This window comes from Orbicella faveolata, unplaced genomic scaffold, assembly GCF_042242905.1.
Source record: "Orbicella faveolata isolate gen_17 unplaced genomic scaffold, um_ofav_v1 contig_46, whole genome shotgun sequence".
Taxonomy (NCBI): domain Eukaryota; kingdom Metazoa; phylum Cnidaria; class Anthozoa; order Scleractinia; family Merulinidae; genus Orbicella; species Orbicella faveolata.
In genome coordinates, this window is record NW_028301576.1 from 18,894,834 (window position 1) to 18,907,499 (window position 12,666).

A 12,666-nucleotide genomic window follows, 5' to 3' on the forward strand; every position below is an offset into this window, starting at 1 on the left:
CTAGTAACCAGTCCCCAAAAGTTGGGGAAATAGTAATGGCAGACAATCTAGAGAACATTGCAGATATGAAGAATATTTCTTTGCTAGCGTGCTTCGTTTAGGACCATCATGGTGGACGGATTTGGAGCAATCACTTGGTGGGGATTTAGTCCGGCTCTTGATCTGCAAGACAAATACCAGTGTAAGCTTTGTTTCAGTTGGTTCAGAGCTCCTAGAATAGCTAAATGTTGCTGCTAATTTATTTTGTTATTCAGATATTTTGGGTACTAGTTTAGTAGTTAGAGATGTGTACTTGAGGTGGACAAGGTTTACAGAATCGAGAATGCAAATGAAATAACCGTAACCCTGGTTATCCCAAACGTCAAGTCCCCAAATTATTTTTCAAGGAGGAATTGAAAATTCCTGCTTGAACTGTAAATTTCGCTGAGTAGACGCGGTTTGTGGAAAAAAAAAATTACAGACGAATGTATGGAAAATAAGAATAATTAACTGAGCGTCTTCTGGCAAAGCTACATCCTTCAAACTTGGTGAAGACAATCTTCTACCTAGTATTTTAAGGTTGTGATTCACAAATTGTGTAATATTTAAGTTTGGAAAAAGTTATTTACCGTCGAATTCCCATACAAACACTCTAATTCCTGACCGCTTTGCCTACCCGTCAAGATGGCATTGAAAACCATGATAAGGTCTATAGTTCTGCAAATTTTGGCATTCTTTTTATTCTGCAACAGCAAAATAAACCTGCCATGCTTGTGGTGAGCTAATCTTAGACATAGGCTTAAACGTTTGCTTGCGAATCTTTGTTACTTTTAAGGGATGGGTGCTCTGCAGAGGAAAACAACTGAAATACTTTTCGGTAAAAGTTCGTAAAAATCATTTCAGGAAGTAGTTTGTCTGACATTCTGCTTTTTGAAGGTGAATGCGAGTTACATTCAACTTCAAAAAGCAGAATGTCAGACAAACTACTTACCGAAATAATTCGTTGAATGGATGCCGAACAAATCCTGAGCGTTACCCTAAATCAAATAAACAACACTCAAATTGATTCCAGAAAACAACTCGGGTCTTGTTCAGCTTTAACAATTGTACGATTCAATCGTAACAAATCCAAGATGTATACGCCTCAAAAAGCAGAATGGTAGGCAAATTACTTAAGTTCTTACCAAAATAATCGCCCAATGAGGTTCCGCATCCAGGAGAGCTGAACAAATATCAAAGCCTCGCGACGTCACAAAGAAAAATAGTGTTCTGATTGGTTTGTGTGATATATCGACAACATCCGGCTATATCCTAATATGGCCAAAAAAATATCACTGATGGAACCAGATTATGCAGAAATCGAGCTGAAATATCTGTGATTTTTTCTACATAGCCATCAAACTGTGCACGGCTCTATATCCTGTTGCCTTGACAGGCTCGTGTTTTTGCTCGCCTGGCTCATTGGCAACTATGTAATAAGCTTTCATTCTGAAAATAACTCAGTTTCTCTGTATTCGTGTATATATACTTGTTTTGTAAGATGGAGCAGAGCCAGCATTACACTGTTTAGCGGGTTCACATTCCACTTAGAATAAAGGAAAACATGTCTTAGACACTTCAATTGTTCTAAATGTTTTTGGGGAGGGCGATACCCTAGACCCCCCTAGTAAGGTGACACCTCAACCATCACAATGGACAGCTATGCTATCCAAAATATTACTCTTTGGCAACTACTTAACTTGAGAGTTCTGCCGATATGCAACATTACTGTCTTGCTCTTAGATAAAATGCCATTCAATTTGGGAAAGAGCATTCCTACCTTGTTCCCAGGGTCTCTTATCTGCCCACCCTACCAGAGCGCGAGAGGTAGGGCTGAAAGATTAGAAACCTGGGAATGATGTTGACAGCATTCATCATCTCTAAATTACTCATTTACATGATTTTTTTTGCCATTTTACAGAAGCATTATAAAGTACAAGACAGCTGTTTTCTCATATCTAGAGCAAGCATCCCTTGAAAGTAATAAAAGTAGCTTGTTGAAATACTGATTGTTAGTTTTTATCACATGCTAGACCTGTGATGCATTTCAATCCTTATTTTAAAGAGGTTATATTTTAATCCTGGCTTATTTTTGTGATTTGCAGCTTTATTATCCAAGTTAGAAAATTTGGACATCTCCGAAGATGGTGCAAGAAAGCAAGGTAGACTTTCCCTTTTTTCGTATCAGTACAATGTATGTCTTTGAGCAGTAACACACTGGTCTTACATACAGTGACACCTGTATTAAGCGGACACCCTTGGGACCCTCACTAGTGTCCGCTTAATACAGGGTGTCCGCTCTAAGCAGGTTCTAATATATTGTGCAATAATATTTAATTAGTAACCCTTTTGTAACACAGCCTAACACAGTGTAAGATCAAAGACTGCTCATAGCACATTGGCCAGTCAATCAATGCATCAATCTGGAATAATCTACTTAGCTTTAAAACGACATCACTGAACAATGTTAAAGGAGTCTGAGCTGAGATTTCAGAAGTAAAAAAGCCCTTGAAGTGTCAACTTATTGCAGGTTTTGTGCAGCAAAATGGCTTACATATTGGTGTCTGCGTCTGCTTAACAGAGGTGTCCGCTGAGTGCAGGTTTATTTTACCGTAAATGTAGGAAGAAAATTTTGGGACTCAAGCTGGTGTCCACTTAACAGAGGGTGTCCACTTTATATGGGGTCCGCTTAGTACAGGGTTTCACTGTAAACAATTGAGGAAGTGCTAATGATACAGCTGGCTTCAGTTTTGCAGAATATATGGCGCAACTTTTTTTAATTAGATAAGTATCATTTACGCATTTGGCATGTATATGTTTTGATTATTTGGTTTTGTTTTAAGTGCCATTTATTCTTGCTTTCAACTCATTCCTGTTATCCCCTTATCCATTCAGTTTGTAGACATCAAGCCCCAGTTGTTCAAAAGCTGCATAACGCTATCCACTGGATAGCACTATCCAGTGGATGAGTGTTGACAAAACAAACCATGCTATCCCTTGGAAAGTGATTTATCCAGTGGATAGCATTATCCATCTTTTGAACAATCTGGGCCAGTTATTAAATAAACATGCTCTATTGGATCACTGAATTTCCCTGTTCATTGTTTTTGGTTAGTTCATTCCTCTGGTGTTATGACTCCATTTTATCGGTTGATTCTCTTTAGGAAAGTGCACTATCCTGATCATAGGTGCAGGGGATTGTCGACACATTTTCAGGACCATTGCACATGCCTACAGACACACCACGAGAGATCTCAGTGTGAGTTACTGTAAATGCTAATTATCACTTCTCTATAGATAAGGTTGAGAGTTGTTACCACCAACAACTTTGTAACTGCTCCACTCTACTTTCCCCAGTTCTTAACTACCTCAGTTGGGGTTGCTGTTAAAATGTGATTTACTGTGTAGCATCCAGGACTTCTATTGTAATTTGTCAAGTTTTCTGGGTTCAGGTGCTTATTGGAGACTGAGAACATATAGTAGATTAAATAATAAAGTGTATTATCGTTTGTCTCACGATGTAGTCAATTGAGATGTAGATCACGACGTTTCGACTGCTTACTGCTAGTCTTCTTCAGGCGATAAGGTTGACTGATGCCGTGCAATCAGTGGACCTTGTCGCCTGAAGAAGACTAGCAGTGAGCAGTTGAAACGTCGCGATCTACATCTCAAGTGACTACATTGTGAGACAAACGATAATTAATACACTTTATTATTGCATCTATCACGATGAATAACAACAACCTTTTCCTCGACATATAGTAGATTATGATCATATTGCAAGATATGGGTGCAGTGGAAAGTGGATTAACGAAATGCATGTAGGAGGTATTTAATGGAATTGGGTTGCTTAATCAGTTCAGCATAGTAGCCTGCTACAGGTCTGCCAATTGATTTTTTTATTTGAAATCATAGTGTTGACTACATGTAAAATGACTTTATATACAAACTTGTAGGTGCAATTTCATTTGCAATGTGTTTCATGGTGACAATGTGTTGCAAGTGTCACACTGGAGTACATTGAGTACATGCTGAATGATCTAAAATTTTATCAGTCTAATGATAGTTAGAGCAAAGATCTCATCAATTTCTTTCTTTAATATTGACATTGCAGATATATGTTGTAGAGAACAGTCTTGAGATTTATGCAAGACACCTTTTACTATTATCTATTGCACTTGAACCCAAAGAGAGACTGGGACTGCAAGGTAAGCAATGACTGACTGATCAACACAGAATTTCTCTTTACAAGTGTTATGTATGTGTTGCATTGGGGGGGGGGGGGTACTCTGTAAATCTTTGTGTAGGGGTGTGCCAGTGGGACACTGAAACCCTTGCGCCATACTAGACCATGAATAGCTTGATTTGGCGACCCTATTCCAGACTAGACACCGAATACCACTACCCTATCCCAGACTAGCTATTATAGTCCAACATATGCTAACTAAACCAATATGAATCTTTCAAAGTCACTTCTGAGTTTCAGTTTCTATTATTAATAGAACCAGGTAAAGAACCCTGTTCTAGACTACATGACAATTCCAATACTTTTTTTGACAATTTTTGTAGAAAAGACAGAGTTATTTCTTGAGCTGTTTGGGAATAGCCTTGTGAGACCACAAGCAAGTGAATATTTACAGCAGAGATCAACTGACTTTATCAGGTACTACAATGTATGTGAACATGTCAAGTTTGTAAAACCATCCATTGAAGGGGGCCACTCCCTGTATTGCATTGGTGGTATTTTTCATCATACGTTGTCATTTAAAAAGTCCGTGTATATATATTAGATGTTACCACTAACTTAAGGGAGTTTTGGAATTTCAAATCCTCATAGATTTAATTAGTTATTACAGCATGTGTACCATGAATGCTCTCTATTACTAGTAAGTGTTTGATACATCTCCTTTTTCAATGGAAACATGCTTAATTATAATAAATTATGAATCTGAACCATGCATACCCAACAAAGTTTGAGGGGTTCATTTTGATCTCATGAGGTGGAGGCGCAGTGTTCTCATGGTTAATGCGCTCGTCTCCGGATTGAGTGGTCCCTGTTTGAGCCCCGCCTGGGCACATTGTGTTGTGTTCTTGGGCGGGACACTTAACGCTCACAGCGCTTCTCTCCACCCAGGCGCATGTATAAATGGGTATCAGTGAATTCAATGCTGGGGGTAACCCTGTGAAGGACTTGCATCCCATCCAGGGGGAAGTAGAAATACTCCAGCAGAAGAGAAGCAGAAACCAGGATCAAGTTTGTGGGAACTTGCAGATGAGGAGTCTTTCAAGGGAGAATTTCTGCATGTAAACTCAGCATTGTCGTGTTGTTCCAAGAAATATTCAACATATCTTTCCCAACCCCTCTGGAAATTCCAGTTCTGCTTGATACTTTCCTATAAAAGATTTAGCTTTTGGAACCCCAACCTCTAAAAAAATTAATGACAATGACCTTCCATGGGGTGGGTATGGAAATTTTCTGGAATTAGACGTTATTCACATAAACTCTTCACTAATTTTTAAAGAACAGATTACATCACTTGTTATTCAATATGGATTTATTTTCTGCTTATTTCTTCACAGGATGGTAACAGATTCTGATTTCCTTGAGGCTTGCTTGCCTGTGTTTAACTTTTCACAGCTGAAGGTTGTTTTAAATCACATTCTGTTCAATTTATTGATAAAAACAAAAAATAATAATTCATTATCTAATTTCTGATAAAAATGGCAATCATTTATATGACTTTGCTCCTCTTAAGATTAGCTGCATATCACAATAATAGATTGAACTAATTACTGTTCAACTCTGCCAAATTGCCAGATCACTGAGCTGTTTAGGAGAAAAAAAAACACTTGTTTCGCTGTTGAGCGTAGCTTTAAGGAAATCTCCTACTGTTGTGTATCTACACACACTTGTCCGTGCATGCTGATGGACAATGTACCCTGTAATTCAGTGGAATCAGCTAAAAGAAAAGTGAAAACTAGAGTGTTGCATTAATATAATTGTCTGCTAGTGCCACAATACATGTACATAAAAATACATTTTTTTCACTGTTTTTTTTTTTATTTGAAAGAAGAGGAAAAGGGAATTTTTAAAGTAAGATAAACTTAATTTGCTATTGGGTTTGTGATGAAACCCAGGGAAAAAAGTTCTGACCTTTTTGTCTATTCTTAACATGTGTGATGTATTATTCACCCATAATGTCTTTTTACTCAGTGTGCTAAAATGCTTGCTAATTTCTTGTATATTTGTTTTTCCCATTCAAATTATTTTCCATTGTTTACCCCAAGTACAAGTCATTTCTAAGCATGGTTGTCGTTAGAAGTAGATGACTTGTATATCCTACATGTAACTTATAGTAAAATTCCATTGACTATATCCATGACAGTTAATAAAAAAAAACTTTCTGTTGCTTGTTCTTTTCTTAGTTTAAAGAGAGAGATCAGTTAGAGAGCATCTTTAAATTCTGGAGAAATACAGATCCTAAGCTGTTTGATATCTGCAGACACTGGTAAGTGATAGCTCTATGATGTACATACAATGGAATCCTGATTTCTTGAACTCTCAATTTTTCAAACTTCCTGAAAACTTGAGCCAAATTCATTTCCCTCTCCTCAGTCAAACACTGTAATTTTACCCTTGAACTCTTGAACTATGAATAGAAAAATTTGCCATCAGTGTTGATACTAAATAGCATAATTCATTCTAATTTATTGATTTTACTCAGGGAGGAAAGGTTGAGGCAATATTTTGCAGTACGTTATGACTCGAGGCAGAATATTTTTGACTGGGACTACAATATGAAGTTGTCCAAAAAGGTAAACTGTTACACTAACTGTACTTTTAACCCCCTAAGTCTAGCAACTTGAAAATGCCATGTACAGTGTAATGTTAAAATGCTGTTACGGTGCTCTCGGCGATTCTCTAAGTTCTAGATGGAGTCCACCAAACTGCACCTCTTGAAAACCCAGTCATTTTCCCCTCTGTTAATTCTTGGAAGGCATGGTGGCCTCATGGTTAGTTTGCTTGACTCTGGATTGAGTGGTCTGGGTTCAAGCCCTGACCGGGTTCATTGTGTTGTGTTCTTGGGCAAGACACTTTACTCTCACAGTGCGTCTCCACCCAGGTGTATAAATGGGTACTGGTGATGTTAGGGGGTAACCCTGAGATGAGCATCCCACCCAGGGGGGTGTAGAAATGTTCCTAATACTTTGTGCTGTGGAGACTGGAAAGTATAAACAGGTACAGAATGACTGTTAGATAAACTTGTCAGGATGCTCCAGTGGGGTAGGGGCGAGGAGGGGGGAGATAGGCTAGCATACCGTCTGTCTAGGAGGAATAACATTGCTCCTAAAATGAATCTCTTACGATCTTGATTTTAGGCATCAATTATCAATGCCCATGAGTACAAGAGCTGGCGAGAACAAGGTGTGGCTTTTGAGCTTCGCAGTGACTCGACATATGAAGCGTCTAACAGAACTTTAGCCTCTGGTATTATAGTAAAAAAGGTATGAACAAATACTGGGTGATTTGTCAATGAGGTCTACTTGAAACATGAAGGCGAGGTGGGGAGTTGGCAGAGGGCTGTGAAGCCATGAGTGAAAGGGGCTGGTAAATTTTTAGCCCACGAGTATGTTTTCTCTCCTCTCCCCCACCCCCTCCCTGCTCCAAGAGAGCTTACATCCAGGTAACAAAAGAGAGGATGAGAAGTGGGATTCATAAGGTGAAGAAAAGTGGAAAAAAGAAAAAGAGAAATTTTGCAACATAGTGTATAGTATTCTTTCTTTTAAATGTGTAACACCGCCATAAGCGTCATCATATTATCTTCAATTATAACCACTTATCAATTGCGTAACCGGTCGTTTCGCCTGCGAGTTGTTTCGCTTACTGCGACCCAAGCGCTTACGTCTCATATCGATGTAAGTTTAAAAAAATATATCGCAACAGACTGTAATAAAGGCTACCACACTACAGCTAAATTATTACTACACAAGAGAGTGAAAACGCTGACTATTTCTCGCCCTCCAAGCGTGAGTCAAGAGTGACTGCTTTTCCGTCCGACCCAGCAACGTTGGCGACCTTGCCGACCTTGCTGCTAGCGGAACTACCCGCAGACCAAACAACCAGTCAATGATTTGCGTTCGTTCTTCTTGTGCTCCCAATATAGGGCGTGATCCTTCAGTACTGACTTCCTATGTGTTTAATAAGAGCAAAATATCAGAGCAAAAACTTCTTTTTTAAATAGTACTTGTTTTGATTTGTTTTACTGATCGTGTTAGGATGGAGAGCGGATTGCACGCAGAGGCTTCCGGGGTGATATCATAAACAGCCCTTATTTGGCATTCGGTATTGAGAGCGAGGAGGAGTCACTGTTTAGAACCTCCAATGGACAGTATGTTAAAGTGAGTATGTGTCCTTACGGAACAAGCTATTAAATATGAAACTGTAAAGACATGAATGATCATATAAGATCTTTCACATACATAATATTGAAATATGACACTGTTCCCAAAAGGAAATAGATCTTGGAATTTAAACAAAAAAAAAACTAAAGGGATATTTACCTCGATAAATTAAATTATCGTGTCGGATTTTTCTTTTTCAGTACTTGATTATTTTTTCTTTGTCATTTTGCTCTTTCAAACTGCTAAATGATCTAAAAAAGTGAGGGAAAGACAAGAGTTTTAGCAACGAATGAAATCTCTATTCAGTGTTCAGACTAAACTGGTTTCACTCACAACTCAATGTAAGTTATGTTCGAAGTTCGCTTTTGCAACAATGTATAGTAAAAGAATTATTAGATGTGTTTAATATCCAGAATAACTGAGGTCTCCGTAGGCTTGGGCTGATAACACTTACCCCTCCCTTGATTATTCTTGATGTCAAGAAATACCGTTTTGATGACTGTTTGTTATAACGACCACGAGCTATAACAGACTGTAATAGGAACACGGTCTGTATTTCGACTCCATGTTAGAGGTGCGGTTTCTGGTTTAAATCTATCATTAAAGGTTTTGCCGTTTTAAAGTTGTTTCCGTCTAATCTAAACCCAGATCTCCCACGGCTACTTTTTAGCATCAAACAGAGTGAGATCTGGGTACGAGATAATAGTTCCCGTCTTGATCAATTAGAAAGCTGTGTAAACATGCTGTAGCCAATGATCGCGTTTCAATTTCTTTCGTATCAGACAGCAACGAGTGTGTCGGAATATAACGTCACTGCCCTCATGCACGAAATAATGACGGGAGAAAAGTATGTCCCGCCAAAGATTGACGAGAAGAAGGCCAATCACGGGAAGGCGACTTTACACGAAGTCAAAGAAGAAGAAGAAGATGAAAAAGAAGCCGAAGAATTGAAAAATGCAGAGGAAAGGGTAGTTAACGATACCAAGCGGGAAACACAAGGTAAATGGTCTAAAATAGTCTGTTACTACTGAGTTAGTGAATCGCATCCTACATACATAAAACCTCTCTGTCTGCGAGCGGAAGAGGACAAATTTCCGCTGCGAAGAAACCATAGGGGAAATCTAACTAAGTTTCAATTTTTTCCTCAAGGATTATGTAGTTTCGCAGTGTGTCCGCGCTCCTGTTCAATGGAGCAGTTTTTCACGCCCCTCAATTAAGTAGCTGTTCGAAAGTCGATTTAAAACTTTTTTTTCCTCTTTCTGAAAAGCCAATTGGAGTGCTAAAGTTGAAGTAATTTGAAATTGGCCGAACCCAAAAACGCGGTTGAAAGCTAACGATATATGGATATTCTATAATTAATGACACAGAATTTGATTTAGCTAATCTAGATCCCAGATTTCCCACAGCCAAGCAGAGTGGGATCTGGGTACAAAGTTACCCTCAACCGTGACATGACAAGTGACGCATATTTGGCTAGTTTATTTTGTGTACATGCTGTATGTTACAGGTTACATGAAGTGTCCTGGTATCACGGTGTCCTTCCTTCCTCTGAACTGTGTTCCTGATCTCTCCAAGAAAAGCAAATACAACAAGCTGTTTGACGTCATTTACTTCTCAAACAGGTGAGTGATCACGTGATACACACGTCCATGTTACTGTAACGACTTGGCAAGACTCGCTCGGTATTTGCGAAATTAGAGTGCAAGATCATGTTTGTTTACAAACAACCATACTCCGACCGCACTGTCTGACAAAAAGCGAAAGAGAAAGAAGCCTGTCGATGACACCGCTTCACTTCAGGAGTTTAAAGGCAGTTTGTAAGGAATTAAAAGATAAAGCAACAAGTTTAAAAACTGTTAAAAGTATAAAGCTTTTCACATGACGTTATGGCAGCCATATTGGTGTTGCAAAACAATGAAACGGGGGCCATGTTGGTGTACCAAACCAATCCTGTGGGAGTTGAACTCTTTTCTTATGGAACACTTTCTTTTGCACCAATACATTTTCATGTGCGTCAGCCCCTTGAGTGAAATTGCTCTGTAAGGCGATAACTATTCACTGATTTGCCTTGCATTTTATAAAGGTGGAGTTTTCAGTAAATACGTTGCAGTGCGTTTTAGCTTGAAAGTGGAGAAGTCCATAAATTTATAGAAATAGGCGAGCAAAATGTTCAAACTCAGGGTGTTGTGTAGGAAGGAAGACAAGTTGGAAACTGGTTAGAAACTTGTTTTTACCCACCAAGCTTTTCAACCGGCGCTCACAACAAAGAGTGGGTCTACTCTGTTCTGTTCTCTGCTACAACCCCTAAAACTGAGGTCAGGGAAATCTTTCATTCGAGAAACTCTCAAAGACATGAAAAAAGGTTCTCGAAATTGAAGACGAGAAACGATTTTTCGCACTTCTCTAGGGAACTGAAGTGCTTCGCGAAAATTTTTGACCTTTATTATCGAACGTTAATTACTATCAGTGAAACATGACCTTTGTTATTACTTTGTACTTCTTCTTTAACTGTTTTGCCAACCAAAACCAAAAGAATACTAATTCCCTTGAAAAGATCTAGTGTCCACAACTCTAGGTTCATTGTTTTTACTTGGAAGAGCAATCTAAAATACTGACCTGCTGTTTACGAGCCTGCAATCTATGTGAACAGCGGTCCTCTTTCATTAAATCTTTTGAAGGAATCGAAACTCGCGTTTCTAAATTTTCAATTATCTTGCTGAAAATATTTTTTGCAGTATGGTTCATTTATTGACTCCGGAAGTGAAGGAAATATTTGCCGATGAAGCTGTTGTCATCGTTGAAACTACCAAGTAAGTGTGAAGACTTGAATCATTACAATCAAGAATGGTGTTGCGGTAACAAGTGATATTGTGTATTGCGTTTGTTTTAAGGTTCATGCTGGATCTTAAACCTGAGCAGATGCAAGAATACCTTAAAAAGATAACGTCCATGGCCCAGGCTGCTGGATGTAAGGTACGTTTGTAAGATGACAGACAGTAACACCTAGACGAGGAAGAAAGACATGTTCCTGTTACGGGAAATCTCGGTCAATCCTTTCCAAAGACATCCAAAAGAATCCAATCCGAATCCAATCCGAATCCAATCCGAATCCAATCCGAATCCAATCCGAATCCAATCCGAATCCAATCCGAATCCAATCCGAATCCAAAAGACAAAAAACATAGCCCCCGTCCACACTACGCCAGAGGAATTTGAAAACGAATGGTTCACTCTGAAAACGCATCAAATATTTTCCGTCCACACTATGCCGGAGGAATTTAAAAACGCAACAATCACCGGTCAGTTTGGATTTGTGTTTGAGGAAAACTCGGTCAGGGAAATCACGTGATTATCGTGACGCCATCGTTTTCGAAAAGCTCCGTTTTCAAAATGTTTTCTGTCCACACGAAAACGAAAGACCGGCGTTTTCAAATTCCTCCTTTATGAAGAGCGTTTTCATAAAGCTCCGTTTGCGTGACGGATTATTGTAGGCGATAGGCCTAACCGTAGAAATAATTGCCATAGAGAGAACAAATGGCCAACGCACGGATTTTTTTACGTCAGCGTGACGTCATCCTCACCTTATGTTGCTTACCAACTTCAGTGACTGTTCATTTCAAGACGCAACATGCAAACAAACAAACAAACAAACAAACAAATTCAGTCATTTGCTCACCACCCAATCACCAACTCAGCAAATTAGTCCAATTGAACCCTCCCTCTGCACGTAAAACGTGCCTATGTTTAACTGTGGTTTTGCATTCTGTTGCAGACGGCAGGTCACGCTGATGGAGAGAAAGATGCTCACGCATTCTTCACCTTTCAAAGATAACATTCGCTGACTCAAAATATTCGTGACCCGTCCATTTCTGCGTGACCTGTATTTCGTGACATAACACTTGTCCTTAGAATAGTTACTTGTTTATTTAATGTTCGCGTCGTGAATTTTTTTACTGTACAGGTCATACGTAGAACGAGTGCCATAGAGAAAAATATAATGAAGTAATTTTGACGAGCTTGTCACGCGAAGGAAAAATATTTCTATAGTTTCGTGATACTCGCCGGTACAACAGTTTGTAACGCAACATTTGGTCACGCAACGATTTCTCGTTTCAAGTCTCGTGTGTCTGTCACTATTAACTCTTTTTATTTATTTCTAGCAAAATAAACACTATGAATTGTACTTTCTTCTCCGAGTTTTGTGAATGTTGATTTTATTTAATACAGTAAAAATCCGCATAAAAG

General features: G+C 38.9%; 1 protein-coding gene across 1 annotated transcript; it reads left to right on the forward strand.

Annotated features, from left to right (window-relative positions):
• The first annotated feature begins 1 nt into the window (after position 1).
• Positions 2-12,604, forward strand: LOC110041224 (dynein axonemal assembly factor 3-like). The gene is made up of 15 exons (XM_020746507.2): positions 2-181; positions 2,124-2,180; positions 3,183-3,277; positions 4,133-4,226; positions 4,588-4,681; positions 5,599-5,662; positions 6,445-6,527; positions 6,744-6,834; positions 7,399-7,524; positions 8,296-8,418; positions 9,204-9,420; positions 9,929-10,043; positions 11,157-11,231; positions 11,313-11,394; positions 12,194-12,604. Exons 1-15 carry the CDS (start codon positions 109-111, stop codon positions 12,251-12,253), a joined length of 1,449 nt encoding a protein of 482 aa, XP_020602166.2. The 5' UTR covers positions 2-108; the 3' UTR covers positions 12,254-12,604.
• Positions 12,605-12,666: the final 62 nt, after the last annotated feature.

Bases quoted from the DNA above. Each gene is read 5' to 3' on its own strand.
- LOC110041224 (XM_020746507.2), top strand. From the start codon at position 109: ATGGTGGACGGATTTGGAGCAATCACTTGGTGGGGATTTAGTCCGGCT. The intron at 7,525-8,295 runs GTATGAACAAAT...TGATCGTGTTAG, and splicing joins CTGGTATTATAGTAAAAAAG to GATGGAGAGCGGATTGCACG. The intron at 9,421-9,928 runs GTAAATGGTCTA...TGTATGTTACAG, and splicing joins TACCAAGCGGGAAACACAAG to GTTACATGAAGTGTCCTGGT.